The 17,609-nt window shown below is 40.1% G+C and overlaps 1 protein-coding gene across 1 annotated transcript in view; it reads right to left on the reverse strand.

The window, feature by feature from the left end:
• SLC4A4 (solute carrier family 4 member 4) overlaps positions 1–17,609 on the reverse strand; it is a 450,189-nt gene that overhangs the window by 403,523 nt on the left and 29,057 nt on the right. Inside the window, exon 2 of the mRNA XM_008693197.2 lies at positions 3,574–3,636. Within this exon, the coding sequence (XP_008691419.2) occupies positions 3,574–3,587 (14 nt within the window). The 5' untranslated portion in view covers positions 3,588–3,636. The remainder of the gene's footprint in view (positions 1–3,573; positions 3,637–17,609) is intronic.

Below are 17,609 nucleotides of genomic sequence, written 5' to 3' on the forward strand. Positions count from 1 at the left end.
GCTGGGGGCTGCTGGCTCCCGCTCTCTCCCTCAAAGCCCCCATTCTTTTTTTTTTTTTTTTTTTTTAAGATTTTATTTATTTAGTTGACAGAGATAGAGACAGACAGCGAGAGAGGGAACACAAGCAGGGGGAGTCGGAGAGGAAGAAGCAGGCTCCTGCAGAGAAGCCTGATGTGGGGCTCGATCCCATAACGCTGGGATCACGCAATGAGCCGAAGGCAGACACTTAATGACTACGCCACCCAGGCGCCCCCCTCAGGAGCCCCAATTCTGATCTTGTTTTTATTTAGAAGTTTGATGATTTGCTCATCATGAATTTTTGCTTTAACTTAGGGTTTTTTTTTTTAATACTATGTTAAAATATTATTTCTCTCAATTATGGGTTTTTTGGCACTCCCTTAAATTTTGTGACCTGAGGCAAGTTCCAGCCTCTCTCTTGGTGTCACCTTGGTGGTATCACAGTTTGCTAGTTTCTCTCCTCTCCTTCTGGCCTCTCCTCGATCTTCTTTGCAGCTCTTCCTCTGTCAACTAAATGTCAATGTTCTTTAGGACTCTTTTAAAGTCTTCTCTCCTTTCTCTACACATACCACCTGTGTTATCTCAGCTACTTCCATATTCTATTGATCCTCAAACTGTTTCCAACCACAGTATAGAGATAATTTAACCCTAATCTAACCCCCAGTCCTCTGCCTTTGTGGTCAATTCCTATTCCCATGATGCATTTCTGGAGACATACTTCCCACTTCCAATGAAGTACTTCCTCCTGCCAAAATTTGAATCTCTGTGCCCACCAAAACTCTCTCCCCACCTTCATCATGCCTGCCTCCTATCCTAGAGTACAGGAAGAGAGAGAAAAAACTAGACACCTCCATTTTATCCTTCCCTCCACTTTAGCTGCCAGTTGCTCAACTATGCCAAAATATTTCTCAATTTCACAACTTCATACACACTGTCCTCTCCATCTGGCATATTTCCTTATTTTGCTAGCAAACTCCTACTTATCCTTCAAGTTTCAGCCTACATATGCCTTCCAGGGAGACCTTCTCTGACCTCTAGATTATATTAGGTTCTCCTGCCATGGGTACCTATAGGACTCTGTACCTTCTCTTTCATATCTCTCATTATATATTATTGTAACTAGTTGTTCTATTTTCTATCTTCCCCACTAGACCACAAGGTCCATGAGGGCAGAAGCCATACCCATCTTATTCATTACATATATCTTGCTCTAACACAGTGCCCAGGATTTCTCAGCCACTCAATAAGTAATTATGTAAGGGAAGGAGGGCAGTCAGTGAGAAGCAAACACCATCCAAACAGAACCTGTGCAATCAATAAGCAATTGAGCCAAGAGCAAAAGGCAGCTGTTGCAAAGATCACAAAGTCCGGCCTCTATTAGGAAGCAGCTAAATAAAGTCCCACTTTTTTTCTAATCTTGGACACATATTTTTGCTAAATAACCAGGACTCGTTGCTCTAATGCTGTCTGTATAATAGGCAGAGCACAGTCCCTTCGTTGGCTTGGTTGTCCTGTGGCCTCTGAAATCTTGGCAGACCTCTGCAGGGCCATCTGGCCCTTAGCATCCCTCCTGAAACTCATTTCTGCTCTTCTGTGATCAAATGCTCTGCTCATTGATCTTTCCCAAGATACAGGGTTTTTACTTGCTGTTTGCTGGCAATTGCATCTCACCAAGAGTCATACAGAATGGCTTCACACAGCAGTAGGAAAGAGATTCAAGTTTTCCAGACCCCAAAAGCTCACTGTGAAGTTTGAAACTCTTTCTTAACATATTTAGACTCATAAGGCTCTTCTGAAAAGATTATGCTGATCCAACAGAAAGCCATATTATACAGTGCGCGAGACCAACACATATGGTCTTACTGGTGAACAATTTGAAATAAGTCCAATTCTATAGGTTACAAAAACAAACAAACAAACAAAAACAAAAAAGCCCTGAATTGCCTAAACTTTAGCCTGTCCATTGAAAACTGATGGAGTATATGTAAAATAAAAGTCAACAATTTCAAGCTAGAAAATGTGGGACTTGGCCCCGGTGACTTCATTGAAGACTGAAGAAGAAGAAAGAGACCTTTCTTATCCTGAAAGAATGAAGGCTGTCATACAAGCTGAACACATACACAAAAATCCAGTTTCTTGTAATTACAAAAAAAAAAAAGTGCAAAAAAAATTAGAAAGAGAAAATAGAGAATTTCATTAACCTCACTGTGTGTGGTTAATACTCCCTATTAACATGTGGGGGATTTGTCAGAAAACACTCTCAGACCTTCCCCTGACCACATATCCTTACACGTACTAAAGCCTGAGACTTACATAGCTAATAAAACACACTAACAGATTAGCATCATCCATGAAAATAATGCAGTCTTAAATATAAAAACGATAAAAATAAAATAAAATAAAATGGTAGGCTGAATGTAAATCCTCTTAAAAGTGGGTTTTTTTCCTGTGTCACTATAAGCACAAGCCCTATTTATAATGTAATGCCAAAAATAGACACACACCGCCTCCTGTTTGGAGACAGATCCTGTATGTGCCACCCCATGCTGCAAAGTCTCTTTACAATAAATGTGACTACTTTTCCAATCCATTTTTCCTGGGATCTCTCCCTCTGAGCATCAATATGTGAGCCATGGATGCTTAGATGAAGACAGGAGGGGACAGCCGGGTAATACCAGACTTGAGCCTGACTGCCTCCCAAATTGCAGAGGATAAAACTCTCTTGCAGAAGGGCCATTACATTTTATTACTGTGTCCCACTCTTGGCTTTTCTTACAATGCCATATCCTCATATTTTTCTTCCAATTAGAAATTCATAAGGGAAATCTGTGTACCGAAAGGTATAATGAGGGACACACTTTAGATCTTTTCCCCAAGAGGACAGAGTTATCAGCCCCTGAGATTTTTTTTAACAGTCTGGCTGACGTTTTGGTGCCAACACCAACTGCTGGTTAAATCATCTAATCAGCCAGGATGAGGCCTTTTGTTCTCTGGCTTTTGTGACTTCATTTTTTTGAACATTTAAAGTTGCCAACAATTCCAAATGCTGTCTTATTGCTTCTTTCCAGTTTGTTTCCATGCGAAGATAAAAACTATTGTATCTTGATCAAATTTTAATAGGATGTATAAGTGACCCTGTTGTAAGACCTACAAATAATAGATATCTCCCTATAATGGTTTGAAAAGAAAATTTTTTATGTCAAGCCACCGAAGGAAAAAATGCATCTCCACACTCTTACTATATTCATCATCAACAACAATAGTAATGATTTATTGACTATCCACCAGTACCACAAGAGGAGCTCTGGGAGTTTAAATTAGTAAAGCTAGACCTATGCAGTTTATCAATTCAGAACAAGGTCAGACATTTGCTTACAGACACAAAAAGGCTTTTCTGTCCCTAAACACGACCCTGAGATTAAGACCTGAGCTGAGATCAAGAGAAGGATGCTTAACTGACTGAGCCACCCAGGAACCCTGATTTTTTTTAAGTAAAGTGAGGACAGAGGTTAAAATGCAAAGCTGTTTTTCTCCATATATGACTTTCTGACTTACAACAGGTCAAGCATCAGTGTTGAGGTTCACAGCCAGAAGCAGGTATGAAGCAGGTATGGGTATCTGTAAGAAGAAAAATAACAATTATTTGATGAATCTCAAATAGTATAAAATTTTTCATTGAGAGTATAATAACTCATGACACTAAGTCAATCTAAGAATCTCTTCATTTCTTCTCTTCTTGACCCTCTTTCAGGTCCTGTTCTTGGCATTCTATTTTTAGATTTCTGTACTCTTATCACTGAGGTAATATGATGTGCAAATTTCTATTAATTGGAATACTGAAAATACTGAAAACCAATTATTTCTTTCTTGAAAATATATAGGGAATATGTCAAAGCAAAACTGTGCAGGAACTTCTACAAGGCTATCTATTCCTAATCTCTTACTGAGAGTTATATCTCGTGTCTGGCTCTTGGTTTCTGCTCAGGTCATGATCTCAGGGTCCTGGGATAGAGCCTCACGTTGGGCTCCATGCTCAGCAGGGAGTCAGCTTGAGGATTCTTTCCCTCCTCCTCTGCCCCTCCCCCTGATCTCTCTTTCTTTCCCTCTCTCAAATAAATATATAAATCTTTTTTTTTAAAGATTTTATTTATATATTTATGTGACAGAGAGAGAGACAGCCAGCGAGGGAGGAAACACAAGCAGGGGGAGTGGGAGAGGAAGAAGCAGGCTCCCAACGGAGGAGCCTGATGTGGGGCTCAATCCCAGAACTCCAGGATCACGCCCTGAGCCGAAGGCAGACGCTTAACGACGGAGCCACCCAGGCGCCCCTCAAATAAATAAATAAATCTTAAAAAAAAAAAAAGAAAGAAAGAAAGAAAAGAAAGAGAGAGAGAGAGAGAAAGGAAGGAAGGAAGGAAGGAAGGAAGGAAGGAAGGAAGGAAGGAAGGAAGGAAGGAAGAACCTATGGCCAGATTATCCTTATTTAACAGACTGCCCAATCCTGTTTATATGTTTACATTATCTTGTATCTCTTTATGAAAATCATCTCTATATTGCCTTACTAAGTAGTTCTACATATAGTCCATATATAGTCCCCAAAGATTTACTAGTTATTGTACAAATGAAGTAAAAAAAAATTCATGTTATCTTAGTTGTTATTACAGACATTATTATATTCAAGAGAGGAAAATCTTTGCATAATGCATGCAGTTTTTGCATGGTACAAAGCAAGTATTAGGAGTCAGATCCTGACAGGGACATGCAATATTTCCCAAAGCCCATACCTCTGTATTTTCTGTCCCTGTGAAAGAACTGAAATTTTCAGAATGCCCGCCGCATAAAGAGAATAGGAAGTCAGACTGTGAGAGTGACATGACCCATCGCTGGCTGCTTGGAAGCTTGGGACAAAACCAACATTCCAGTTTATCCCCAGGATTACTGCATTACTCTTTTAAATATTTCCATAGAGCCTTCTGTGTGAATTTTCCTTGTGTTCAACACTCCTATTGGCACCATTTCCTTCTGTGTCTCTGGGTACAATCATTACAGTCACTTATCTTAGTAGAGCCATTCGAAACAACCAAACTCTGCATAAACCCTAGTACTTATTTGAGACTTAGGAAGATAAAACGACTCTGAAGAGTTTCCCATCCTACCTTTAGCTTTAACATTTTTCTCAGCAAAGAACAAACCTTATCTCTTTCAACAGCATTTGTGTATATTTGGATGAATAATGCCTTCAAGGAGCAGTAACATAACACAGGCTGTATGAGAATGAAGATGGAGTCACCGACATCCCTCAAGGACAAAGGTTCCCTCTAAATCTGATGGCCCATCACTACTTTTATTTGCATATATGCACGTTTGTTTGCTAATAAACATTTTCATTTAGAGGTGGGTTTACACAGAGAGTTGAGTAGGCCCAGGGAGTTCCCCAATAAGTTAAAGCATTTAAAGCATACATATGAAAAGACCATTTTAAATTATATTTAGTGTTGTGGAATTATTGAAGTTACTTTATAGAATATATCAACACAGTATTTACAGGATAAGGGCACTGAGGTCATTCAGTCAGTTAAGCACCTGACTCTTGATTTCAGCTCAGGTCATAATCCCAGGGTTGTGAGATAGAGGCCTGCATCAGTCTCCAAGCTGGGCATGGAGCCTGCTCAAGATGCTCTCTTTCTCTCTCCCTTTGCCCCTCCCTCCAGCACTGCATGTGTGCCCTCAAGCCCTCTCTCTCTTTCTCTCTCTCTTGCTCAAAAAAAAAAAAAAAAAAAAAGTTAGGATATTGAACAATTCCCTTGAATTAATACAGAATTCTCAACACATCCAAAAGTCTGTCCTGCCTTTGAAGCATGAGTTGGAGGATCTTCCATATAAGTTTAAGATTATAAGAACTTTTCGGTTATTCCCTCCTCATTCCTCCCTGAGCACACACATAGCTCTAGCCAAGAAGCAGAGTAATTATCTATAGACCCCACTAACGAAATAAAGGTATCTGCATTCAAGTGTTCTAATAACTATTACTCATATTGAAGCTCAACAGAATACTTACCCTGTGCTAAGCACTCACTACAAGTCTTAAGTGAATTATTCCATTTAATACCCAAAACAACTCTATAAGCTACCCATGATTTCAGGCTTAGAGAGTTTTTAGAGGTTAGAAAGAATTGCCAAAATCGTACATGCTCCCACTATCCCAGTTACAGCATCTGTGCCAATCTCATATAAACCCTTAGAGCATCTTTATTTATTTATTTTTATTTTTTGTAAAAGATTTTATTTATTTGTTTGAGAGAGAGAGAGAAAGAGCACAAGCAGGGGGAGGGGCAGAGGGAGAGGGGGAAGCAGGTTCCCTGCTGAGCAAGGAGCCTGATGTGGGGCTGGATCCCAGGACCCTGAGATCATGACCTGAACCAAAGGCAGACACTTAACCAACTGAGCCACCCAGGCGCCCAGTTTTTTTTTAAGTAATCTCTATACCCAAAGTGGCGCTCAAACTCACAACTTCAAAAATCAAGAGTCACATGCTTTACTGACTGAGCCAACTAGGTGTTCCCTTTGGAGCATCTTTAAATCACCATTTCAGAGCTTATAACTTTGTACTCCTTTCTTGTCCATAAATTGCCATGTCTTTCAATTCAGGTATCAATTTACTTCCTCCAACACTAGAGCCAAATAAGGTAAGAAGGCTTCTAGAAATAAGCCAATAATCAGAATCAGAAGTAATAATGAAATATTTTGGAGGTAATAAGGCAAAAGTTGGAAGAATGGAAAAGAAGGCAGCTTCCTCTTCAAAGTAGCCATATGGCCTATCAACTGAGAGATGTATATATCCTGTTGTGGTATATTCTCAAAGATAATCACTATAATAGTTAAAATAAATGAATTACATCTAATGTATCAACATGGAAAAAATCTGAAAAATCTAGTTTGACTGAAAATATCAAGTTGGATCATGTTATTTACTGAATAATATACATTTAATTTTTAAAACCATAAAACAATAATATGTATTGATATGGATACACACATACAAACAAGAAACATAAAACACTGATGGGGAGGGGAAAAATCTATTTCAGGAATGCTTACTTCTGGGGGACTTAGGGAGTTAGGAGCTGGGCAGAAGTAAGTACAGGACCTTTACTATTTCTGTAACATTGTATTTGTTTTAAAGTATCTGAAGCAAAGATGGCACAATGTTCACATTCATGAAATCTAGGAGGTGGCTAGATGGTATTTGTTGTACTCCTTTCTATAGATTCCTGAATGTTTGAAATAGTTTATCATTAAAAAAAAGAGAGAAGATGAAAGGATATAGTGTCTTGTTGGTAGGGGAGCTATACATAAATAAAATATGTGAAACTTGAACTATAGTTGGTTGCAAATGCAGAGCCTTGGCTGGGTTGGAGGCGAGACTCAGATACATCCAAGTTAGGAAGCATAAGAGGATACCTTCATTCTTCTTACAGACACCCTTCATCCTTCTTACAGACACCATCTATTGACATAAACCAAATTACCTGAGGCTTGGGATCCTCTTGGGAAAATAATTAAATCAAATTCACAATTAGGTTTTACACATATGCAATGATGTCTGATTAACTAGGGAAACGTCAAATAAAGTAAGATATAATGAGAGACAACAGAAAATTTACCAAAGGGAGCAAGGTGTCTGCTGCAGTAAATTCAGCAAAAGGACCTAAGGGTTGGAGGGCAGCAGATTTAACAGCTGATAGCAGAACCCAGGGGGACCCAGGCATTCCAGCAGCATGTTAGAGCCCTGCACATATGAATTAACAGCGGCTGGCTCACAACTTAGGAACTTTGGGGCACAAGACTTCCCCCCATTCCCAAAATTGGTGAAAGAAACATTTTATTTTTCATTCTCGAGAACAGAATTGGCCAAGATAATAGCAGGGATCCCAAATGAGAAGGTGTTGGTGGCAGCAAAGTCCCAGCTTACCAGGCTCAAAGGCAGCTGCAACATCAGAGTTCCAACTAGATTAGTTCCAGGTGGAAGTTCTGGCTGTAGCAAGAAGCAATGCAGTTCAACTCAGAAGAAAGCACTGTGTATCCAACTCATTGTGCTTTCAGGCTAACCCAGCCTGTTCTAGAACCCCTCGTCTTCACTGTAATGTACAGCAAGGAAGTATTCTTTCCCTCACTTTGCAGGAGCGCCATTGGCTGAGGCGGCTGAGGTAAGAGCCACACCAAGACGGCGACGGCGGTGTTGGGGCTTGCTGGCACCAATGAGGCGGAGGCAGCAAGCCTTTTGCCGGGATCTGCAGCTAGACTGCAGTAGCAACAGCAGAGTTCCAGTTTTGGCAGCTGTGGCAACCCAGCTTGGGAAGCCCCAGTCTCGAGCTCTAGCCGGAGCTCTGCATGAATAAGTGAGAAGCATCTTGTGGGGGAATTTCCACAAGTACATGGAGGAGGAGAATTCCACAGGAACCCTAATGGGTTGGTTGAGGGGCAGAGCAATCGAGATGTGAATGCTTTTGTGCTCCCAGGGTGGGAAATGATGAGATGTTCAAGTAACTGGCTGCTGCAAAAGACAGCATGTTTATGAAAGACCTTGTGCTTCAGAGGAGAAACAAAACCCATAATAAAATAGAACAAGTTTGAATTAGATAATTTTGCCCCATGTTTTTGCATCGCTGTAAGTAAGATACGGAATCTTCTAAGAGGATTTTTGGTTAGGCAAGGGAATGGGAAGGGGGAGGGGAAGGAGGAAGAAACTGCAAATGATCAAATATATCCACTTACGAATATGTCATGGTGACAAACGCTTGAATTATACACAGTGAGAAAGAGGTAATACTGGAGCCTGTTTTAAATGGAACTTTGTGTAAAAGCTAGAATTTAGTCTGAAGCCTGAGATAAAAGATGAGAGATGAGCATTCTGCAGCTGGGACAACTAAGTATATTAAATCCAGGTGAGATGACGAGAAGCTGAGCAAAAACAGGGACCACAGTGACAGTCTCCAGTGTAAAAACGCCCCCCAATTCACCTCTGAACACTTAAAAGCCCATAGCACAAGCCACGCACAATCTATAAAACATTTGAATACATGAAGGAAGAAATAATACAGTGAGAAAGAACGGGGTGGTGGGAACACCGGAGACGATTCTGATGTGTTGAGAACTGTCCAGCAACACGTGGGGCCACTCACAAGGGGGATGAGCTTCCTCTTCCATGTGCCCTATGTTGAGAAGCACGTTAGCTAGTCGGTTTGTTGAAAATAAAAGTACGCTTACTTACCCAGCCCTTTGCCCGTATCAGGAATCATGCTGTCTTCCCTGAGAGGTCCCCCTCTGGCTAAGAGGTCCCATCTGTCAATGACTGAGAGAGCAACAAAGAGAGAGTGCACACTGACCCCAGCGGGCCCAGCCTCCCGAAAAGGGCATATGGGACACACGTGGGCTGTCTCCACCTTCCTGAGTCTTGCACAGGTATAAACACACAAGCGTCACAGCAAAGGATCACATGGGGACCAGGAGAGACGCAAGCGTGCTGCAGACCTGCTGTCAAGGTAACAACTACCTTCGATTCCTGGCAACAGGATCCTTCCGGACCTGCTGTCAGAGAAACTAAGGGATTAGCCAGACTTCTTCCACTGGGAAGGTCACTACCATCCAGAGGGCCAATCAATATGTTAATCCCCTCAGAGAGGGCCAGTGTTGGCATCACATAGGAAGGAGAGCTGATCATCAGCATTTGTATGTTGTGGGGGACACAGCCCCACAGTCCTCACACTTCACACCTTCTTACTGATTCCCATGAAGACTTAGCATCCACGGAGGAGTCTATCTCCAGATAATGCCATATGATGACTTGTTGGCAGCCTTACCTCCGTGCAACATGATCCACACGCAAATCATGTAATCCTTTTGGTGAAATTTTAATCCTATCATTTTAGGCCTTGAAGGGTCAATGATACTTGGAGATCATTCTGACTACAGACTTTTTAATGAAACAGCATACCTGAAATCAAAACACAAAAAGACATACCCCTTCCCTTCGTTATAGGTATCCTAACACATGGCAGGTGTCTCATGTTTCCCCTGCCTCAACCAAATAAGAGGCTTGCTATAGGAATGCCTAAACATTTTAACACCCCAAGCACACCCTCTCCTCCCCAGGAGCTATCTCATAAACAATGATGATCACAATTCTCTCAGCTACCAAACAACAAACACTGTTTTCCTGCTTTCCTCGTTGCCTGTGATGACTGCCAAGCCCTCTGAGACTCTCACCCTTGCCATAGAAAAACCCCGAAGCTGTTGAAAAATACACATTGCGTCACAGTTCCACCAAAGTAGGGAATAACTTTTCATGATTTCAGTTTTACAGTGTTATACAATCCCAAAGCAGCAGTGCTTTTTTCTTCCAATGTTCCAAAGGTTTTCATGAAAATATCCCTTTGAGATTTTGCTTACAGGCTCTCAGACAAAGATCCATGGAAACTGGACAGAGCATGAGCTGAATGAAGAATGCCTTGACGTGCCCCAAAATTACCCCTTCCCACCAACTCTACGCTGCCTGTAGCTCTTCCTCCTTTAGGATGAGTCATGCTACGCAGGCTGCTCAGATTGTTATGCAGGTGGACTCCTAGAGGCCTTGTGAATTCAGGGGATCCCAAGACAAAGACCTCCCAGAATGGCTGACCCTAAGATAAACACAGTTAAGGTGCAAGTTGAGATCTCCCTCTTTTATTTACAACCATGGACATCATTCCATCAAAGAAAATGACTCTTCCTCACAAGAGAGAATAAAACTATCATTAAATGAGGGAGAAGGCATTCCATTAGGCAAGAGCAAAGATCTTACATGTATCCATATTTATCCACCAGAGAGAGGACTAGAGTGCACTGAGGAAAACCAGAGTCAGAAAGTTCATTGCTTGAAACATTCTTCCTTTCGGTGACCTCTCTATTAAGAATCAAGGCTTTTTTTTTTTTTTTTTAATTGTCAGACACACGGAATCAATGAGATGTCTCACGTTCATCACAGTTTCCTCAATTGTGAATATCAAGGGATGTTAACTTTGGAGAATCTGGTAAGTGCTACAGATCTCCCCCCGCCCCAGAAAAAATAAACACAAACACTTCCATACAAAATTTTGCATGCAATTTGAACACAGAAGTTTCACAAAACCTCCTTAAAATCCAGGTTAAGCACCCCTGAGCTAGACGGCTTCTGAAATTTCTTCCAACTCCACAGTGAGTTCACAGAAGCTCTGATTAAACTTAACAAATTACACACTCTTGTTTTTCTTTACTCCCTCCTAAAAACTCAGAAGAAAAAAGACAACAACGGAAAAATAATAGGAGAAGAAGAGATGGTAACAAAATAACTGGAGGTTGAAAGCTCCAGGATAGGGGCGCCTGGGTGGCTCAGTCATTAAGCGTCTGCCTTCTGCTCAGGGTGTGATCCTGGCGTTATGGGATTGAGGCCCGCATCAGGCTCCTCTGCTGGGAGCCTGCTTCTTCCTCTCCCACTCCCCCTGCTTGTGTTCCCTGTCTCGCTGGCTGTCTCTCTCTCTGTCAAATAAATAAATAAAATCTTAAAAAAAAAAAAAAGAAAAGAAAAGAAAGCTCCAGGACAAGTGAAACTGATTTGGCTGAGCAGAGATTTAAGTAACTGTGCAGAACTCATTCAGCTCACCACCCGGAACATCGCAAAATTGAAGGCTCTGCTACCTGTGAAAGTAAACCCAAAAAGTGAAGTCAATGAAGTTTTATTCTCTCACACAGGCTCTACCAAAGCCCAGGAACTAATTTTGCAGTCTTTCTTTTTAAAGGAGAGACCCTAAGTGGTACATGTTTCTGCCCCACTAATCTTGTACTTGTCCTGCAGTGTGGCCGAAACAGAAAGATTGAGTCTTTATTAGAAAGTTAGAGCCCAAGATGCCCTTCTTCAACCCATGTCATCAGGGGCCTCCTTGGCTGAAGACAGATTTACTAACTTGAGATATTCAAACATCTGTGTCTTAGCTATCCACAGGGATGAGGGATTCAATGAAAATCTACATGCTGAACTGTGGAACCCAGGACCCCTCCCTCCACTCAGTTTGCAGAATGCTGACAGTAAGTTGTCTCTGCAGGACATTGGAGGATTCTTCTCTGAAGAAACTACAGCAGTTGGCATTTCTGAGTTCCCTAACAGAACAGCTGGGTCCCTGTACAATTACTGTACGGTAAAACCAACCAGAATATAAGCCTGCAGAGCGTCTCATCATCGTTGTAACTCTCTTCTAAATAGGAGTCAACAATCACCAAACATTTAAGGACCATCTCCACATGAAAGACAGGCTAAAATATACAAACAGGGGAAGGGGGCACCTGGGTGGCATAGTCTGCTCAGTGGCCAACTCTTGGTTTTTGGCTCAGGTCATGATCTCTGGGTCTTGAGATGTGCAGAGTCTGCTTAAGACTCTGTCTCCCTCTCCCTTTGCTGCTCACCACCCGCGCCCCACTCTCTCTTTCTCTCCCTCTAAAATAAATAAATAAATAAATAAATATTTAAAAAAAAATACAAATGGGAAAAAACAAAACAAAACAAATTCTGTGGAAATAGCTGATGCAAAGTACAGAATAAAAAAACTTTTTAACTATAAGCTCAGAGAGATAAGACAGGTTATTACATACAAGTTATCTTAGATTATAATATTATCTTAGGGATGCCTGGGTGGCTCAGTTGATTAAGCATCTGACTCTAGATTTTGGCTCAGGTCATGATCTTGGGGTCCTGAGATTGAGCCCCACATCAGGCTCTGCACTCAGCATGGAGTCTACTTGAGGATTCTCCCCCTCTGCCCCTCCTCCCACCCTCTTTCTAAAATAAATAAATAGATCTTGAAAAAAAATTATGTTAAACACTCACAAAACATGAAAGTACCCTGAGAAGTTCGACTGTCAAAATTTTGAAAACCCTCAACCCAAGTTTTAGAACACAAAGTTGAAAAAAATTCCCCAGTAAGTAGAACAAAAGAATAAAGAAACAATTGGACAGGGTAAAAGTAAGTGTGGTAGGCAAATTCTAAGATGATCCCCAAGCTTTCTACTGCCTGGGAGATGGGCCCTGTATAATCTCCTCCCCTTGGGTGAGTAGAGCTTGTGAATATAATGCCAATTTCCCCACTTCTTGCCAACACGTGTTATCTGTCTTTTTGATTATAGGCATCTTAATAGGTACAAGGTATACCTCAGTGGGGTTTTGATTTGCATTTCCCTGATAGTTAATGATATTATGCATCTTTTTATGTGCTTATTAGCCATTTGTATGTTTTCTTTGCAGAAATGTCTATTCGGATGCCTTGTCCATTTTTTAAATTCTTTAAGATCTTTATGTATTCTAAATACAAATCCCTTATCAGACAAACGATTTGCACAAATTTCCTCCAATTCTTTGGGTTATCTTTTCACTTTCTTAATGACATCCTTTGAACCATTTTTTTAAGCTTTTATTTAAATTCCAGTTAACTTACAGCGCTATATTAGTTTCAAGTGTACAGTATAGTGATCCAACACATACATACAACACCCAGTGTTCATCACAAGTGCACTCCTAATCCCTAGCACTTACTAACCCATCCCCCACCCACCGCCTCTCTGGTACCCATCAGTTTGTTCCCTATAGTTAATATAGAGTCTGTTTCTTGGTTTGTCTCTCTTTTTCTTTCTCCTATGATCATTTGTTTTGTTTCTTAAATTCCACATCAGTGAATTCATATGGTATTCATCTTTCTCTGATTTTTCTTAAAAAATATTTATTTATTTATTTGTTTGTTTATTTACTTGAGAGAGAGAGTACAAGCTGGGGGAGTGGCAGAGGGAAAGGGAGAAGCAGACTCCCTACTGAGCAGGGAACCCAATATGGGGCTCCATCTCAGGACTCTGGGATCATGACCTGAGCCTAAGGCAGCCATTTTAATGAACCGAGGCACCCAGGTGCCCCTTTGATTGACTTATTTAGCTTAGTATAATACTCTCTAGCTCCATGCACATCGTTGTAAATGGCAAGATCTCATTCTTCTTATTGCTGAGTACTATTCCATCATATATGTATATACACGCACACACACTATTTCTTCCTTATCCATTCATCAGCCTAGGACATTTGGGCTCTTTCCATAATTTGGCTATTGTAGATAATGTTGCTATAAACATCAGGGTGCATGTATCTCTTTGAATTAGTATTTTGTAAATACTTTGGGTAAATACCTAGTAGTGCAATTGCTGGATTGTAGGGTAGTTCTATTTTTAACTTTTTGAGGAACCTCCATACTGTCTTTCACAGTGACTGCACCAGTTTGCATTCCCACCAACAGTGCAAGAGGGTTCCCCTTTCTCCACATCCTTGCCAACACCTGGTTTCCTATATTGTTAATTTTAGCCATTCTGACAGGTGTGAGGTGATTTCTCATTGTAGTTTTGATTTGTATTTCCCTGAAGATGAGTGATGTTGAGCATTTTTTCATATGTCTGCTGGCCATCTGTATGTCTTCTTTGGAAAAATGTCTATTCATGTCTTCTGTCCATTTTTAATTTGGATTATTTGTTTTTTGGTGTTAAGTTTTATAAGCTCTTTATATATTTTAGATACCCTTTATCAGATGTCATTTGCAAATATCTTCTCCCATTCCATTTTTAATTTTGATGATATCCAAAGTATCTATTATTTTTCTTGCACTGATTAATTTTTCAAACATCATTCCAACTCTTACTTGACATGCAAGATATTTTCCTTGAGACTTTCCTAGATTCCACTACCTGATGCTCCCTTCAAACAAACCCATTCTAGCTTGAATTGATAATTCTCTTCTGGGGTGAATTCTACCACTTCCCCATTAGCTTGTATAGATTTCTAACCAACTCATTATACTTACTGATTGATATATTTCTCTTCCCGAAGTAGGCTGTAAGCAACTTGAGGGTAGGGCCCTATTGTTCATTCAATTTTGTATTCTTAATACAAAAACAAACAACATACAAAACTGGCACATAGTGGGCATTCAATAATGTCTGACAATAAAATGAAAAATAAGTGAATAAATGAATGCTAACTGCAAAAAGATGGTCTGATGCATTTTGAGGGCCCACGATGTGTTGGTTAACTTTCAAAACCCCTTTATAGGACCACAGTTCTCCTATATCCAAATCTTTTCTCATGCTATCTTTTCTACATAGAATATATCCTTTTTTCCTTATAGTTCCTCTAGTTTCTTATAGAATCTTATTTTTTCTTATCAAGATTTTCCAAATAATGGTATGAAAGGAAGACTTATTCTATCTGAACATGCGTTTTCCTGGGACACATACTTGGTTAACATAAATATATTTGTACTGATTTTTCTAAATAATGCATATTTAGTCATTAGATATATTTGCAGGATGGTAATTCTTTTGTCTGTTATTGTATAGAAAACTCTTAATTATCTATTTTTGTTGGAAGAAACCAACGAAGCGCCGTAGGAGAAAAAATACCAGGAGCATGAGCCATAGCAAATCTTGCTTTCAAATTCTTAGGCATCATTAAGCTGAACAGATAACAACAAAACCATCTGCTATAAAGCCCATTTTTTCTTACTTACATTTTCCCCCTATATTGCCTATCACCAAACTTTCTCAACCAAAACATTTATCCTCTTTAACTCAGGGAAAGTATAAAAACAAACACGAGCAAAATAGTTCCAGCAAGTAGCTTGTTCATTAGGATGGATAGTGAAGAGTTGAATATATATCTTATTTGGGTCCTTATCTTTGTCTACGTAATGAGTAGAAAAAGATAGAAACCAAAATTAAAAGTATATATTCTGAAAAGTCCAGGACCAAATTTCATTATCCAACTTCATACAAAACCTTCACACATACCCTAAATTATATTTAAGTTCACTTCCATAAAATATTCTATAAAAATTAATAACTACTAATGCTGAGTGACAAATACATTCCCATGTGCCACAGAAGAATTAAGTATATTGGAGGAAAAACCTGTACATTGAAGGGCCAAGGATGAAAGCAGATTCTTTTATTCATTCAACCAATATTTATCAAGCATCTGCTTCATTTTCCAGATACCATTCTAAGCACTGAGAACACAGGGGCAAACAAAACAAATCCGTGCCCTTGTGGAGCTTCCATTCTAGTGGAGGAAGACGGACTATAAACAAATATATATTTGACAGGTGGGGTAGAAATAATAAGCAAACATAAAGCAAGTCAAAGGTAACAGTGAGAAACAAACAGTAAGAAGGGGATGCTACCAGATCGGTTAGTCAGATAACACCTCTTTAATAAGATGGTATTTGAGCAGAGATCTGAAGATGTGCTGGAGAGAGCATGAATAGATCTGAGGGGAAAGCATCCCAAGCAAAGGCAACTAGCAAGGGGAAAGAACGGGACAAGCATGTGCTCGACGTATTCAAAGAATAGCTGAGGCTAGTCTGCTGTGAATAACCAAGGAAGAAAGTAGTAAGAAGTGAAGCTGGAGATCATGAAGTGCTAAGGTCTTTTTTCTTGTCTCTGATTGAAATGAGAGACAAGAGATGGGATTACCCTTCCTTTACCCCACTGAAGAAGTCAGTCCTTTATTTCTATCTGGGATCAAGTGGAAGAAAGGTAAGGAATACATTACAGGAATCACAATGCCGAGGAGGGAACAGACTGGTTCTGATGAACAACAGACTGCTTTGAAGTCTACTTCAAGATCATAACATGTGGCTCTTGCAATTTTTTATCTGAAAATATCATTAATAGCAGGGTGACATTCGTGACTTCCTTCAGTCTAAATGCAGTAACCTCCTATTTTCCCATCAGGTGAAATAGAAATGCTAGTCTAAATTCAGCCGAATCATGGTGCTAATAATAGCACAAATGTGAACAGCATCTCTGAGCTAGAGATCCCCAATTTCTGCTTCCGAATCGAGCTTTGTTACATGTCCTCCAGGTTCAGGTTAATCCTCATCCTGTGGTGAGCAAACTTGAAGGAAAGGCATGGACACAATACCAGAGCTGGAACTTAGAACAAACCACTACCAAGCACTGGCCAGGCAAATGTGCCGCAGGCAGTAACCTCATCTTCCTAGTTGCTGTATTTTTAGCAGTCACTTCTGAGAAACTCATTTTCCCACATTGAAGCTACTAGAACAATTTTCCAACAAAACTTGCACAAAATGTCATCAGCTGATTTGTTTAAATCTCATAGTCTTTTTTCCTTCCTTCCTTCCTTCCTTCCTTCCTTCCTTCCTTCCTTCCTTCCTTCCTTCCCCCTGCCCTTCCTCCCTCTCTCCCTTCATTTCCCTTAATAATCATAGTTACATCCTAGACCTAAATGGTCTCCTTTAGATATGAAGTCTCTCACTACTTTAGTGAAAGAAAGATCTTTTACTGTGTTTAATTTTAACGGCAGATTAGGTACAAAAGAACATCTGTTTTGAGCAATATTAAGATTGTATCACTGCTCAAGTTCTCCTGGTGAATTCTCTTCCTAGTGAAATACTTTCATGGTCATTGCTGCAAAACAGATGAAGAATATTCTATCCTTCCAAATGGATGCCAGTCAAGGAACTACATGGGAA

Source organism: Ursus maritimus, unplaced genomic scaffold (assembly GCF_017311325.1).
Source record: "Ursus maritimus isolate PB19 unplaced genomic scaffold, ASM1731132v1 scaffold_8, whole genome shotgun sequence".
NCBI lineage: Eukaryota > Metazoa > Chordata > Mammalia > Carnivora > Ursidae > Ursus > Ursus maritimus.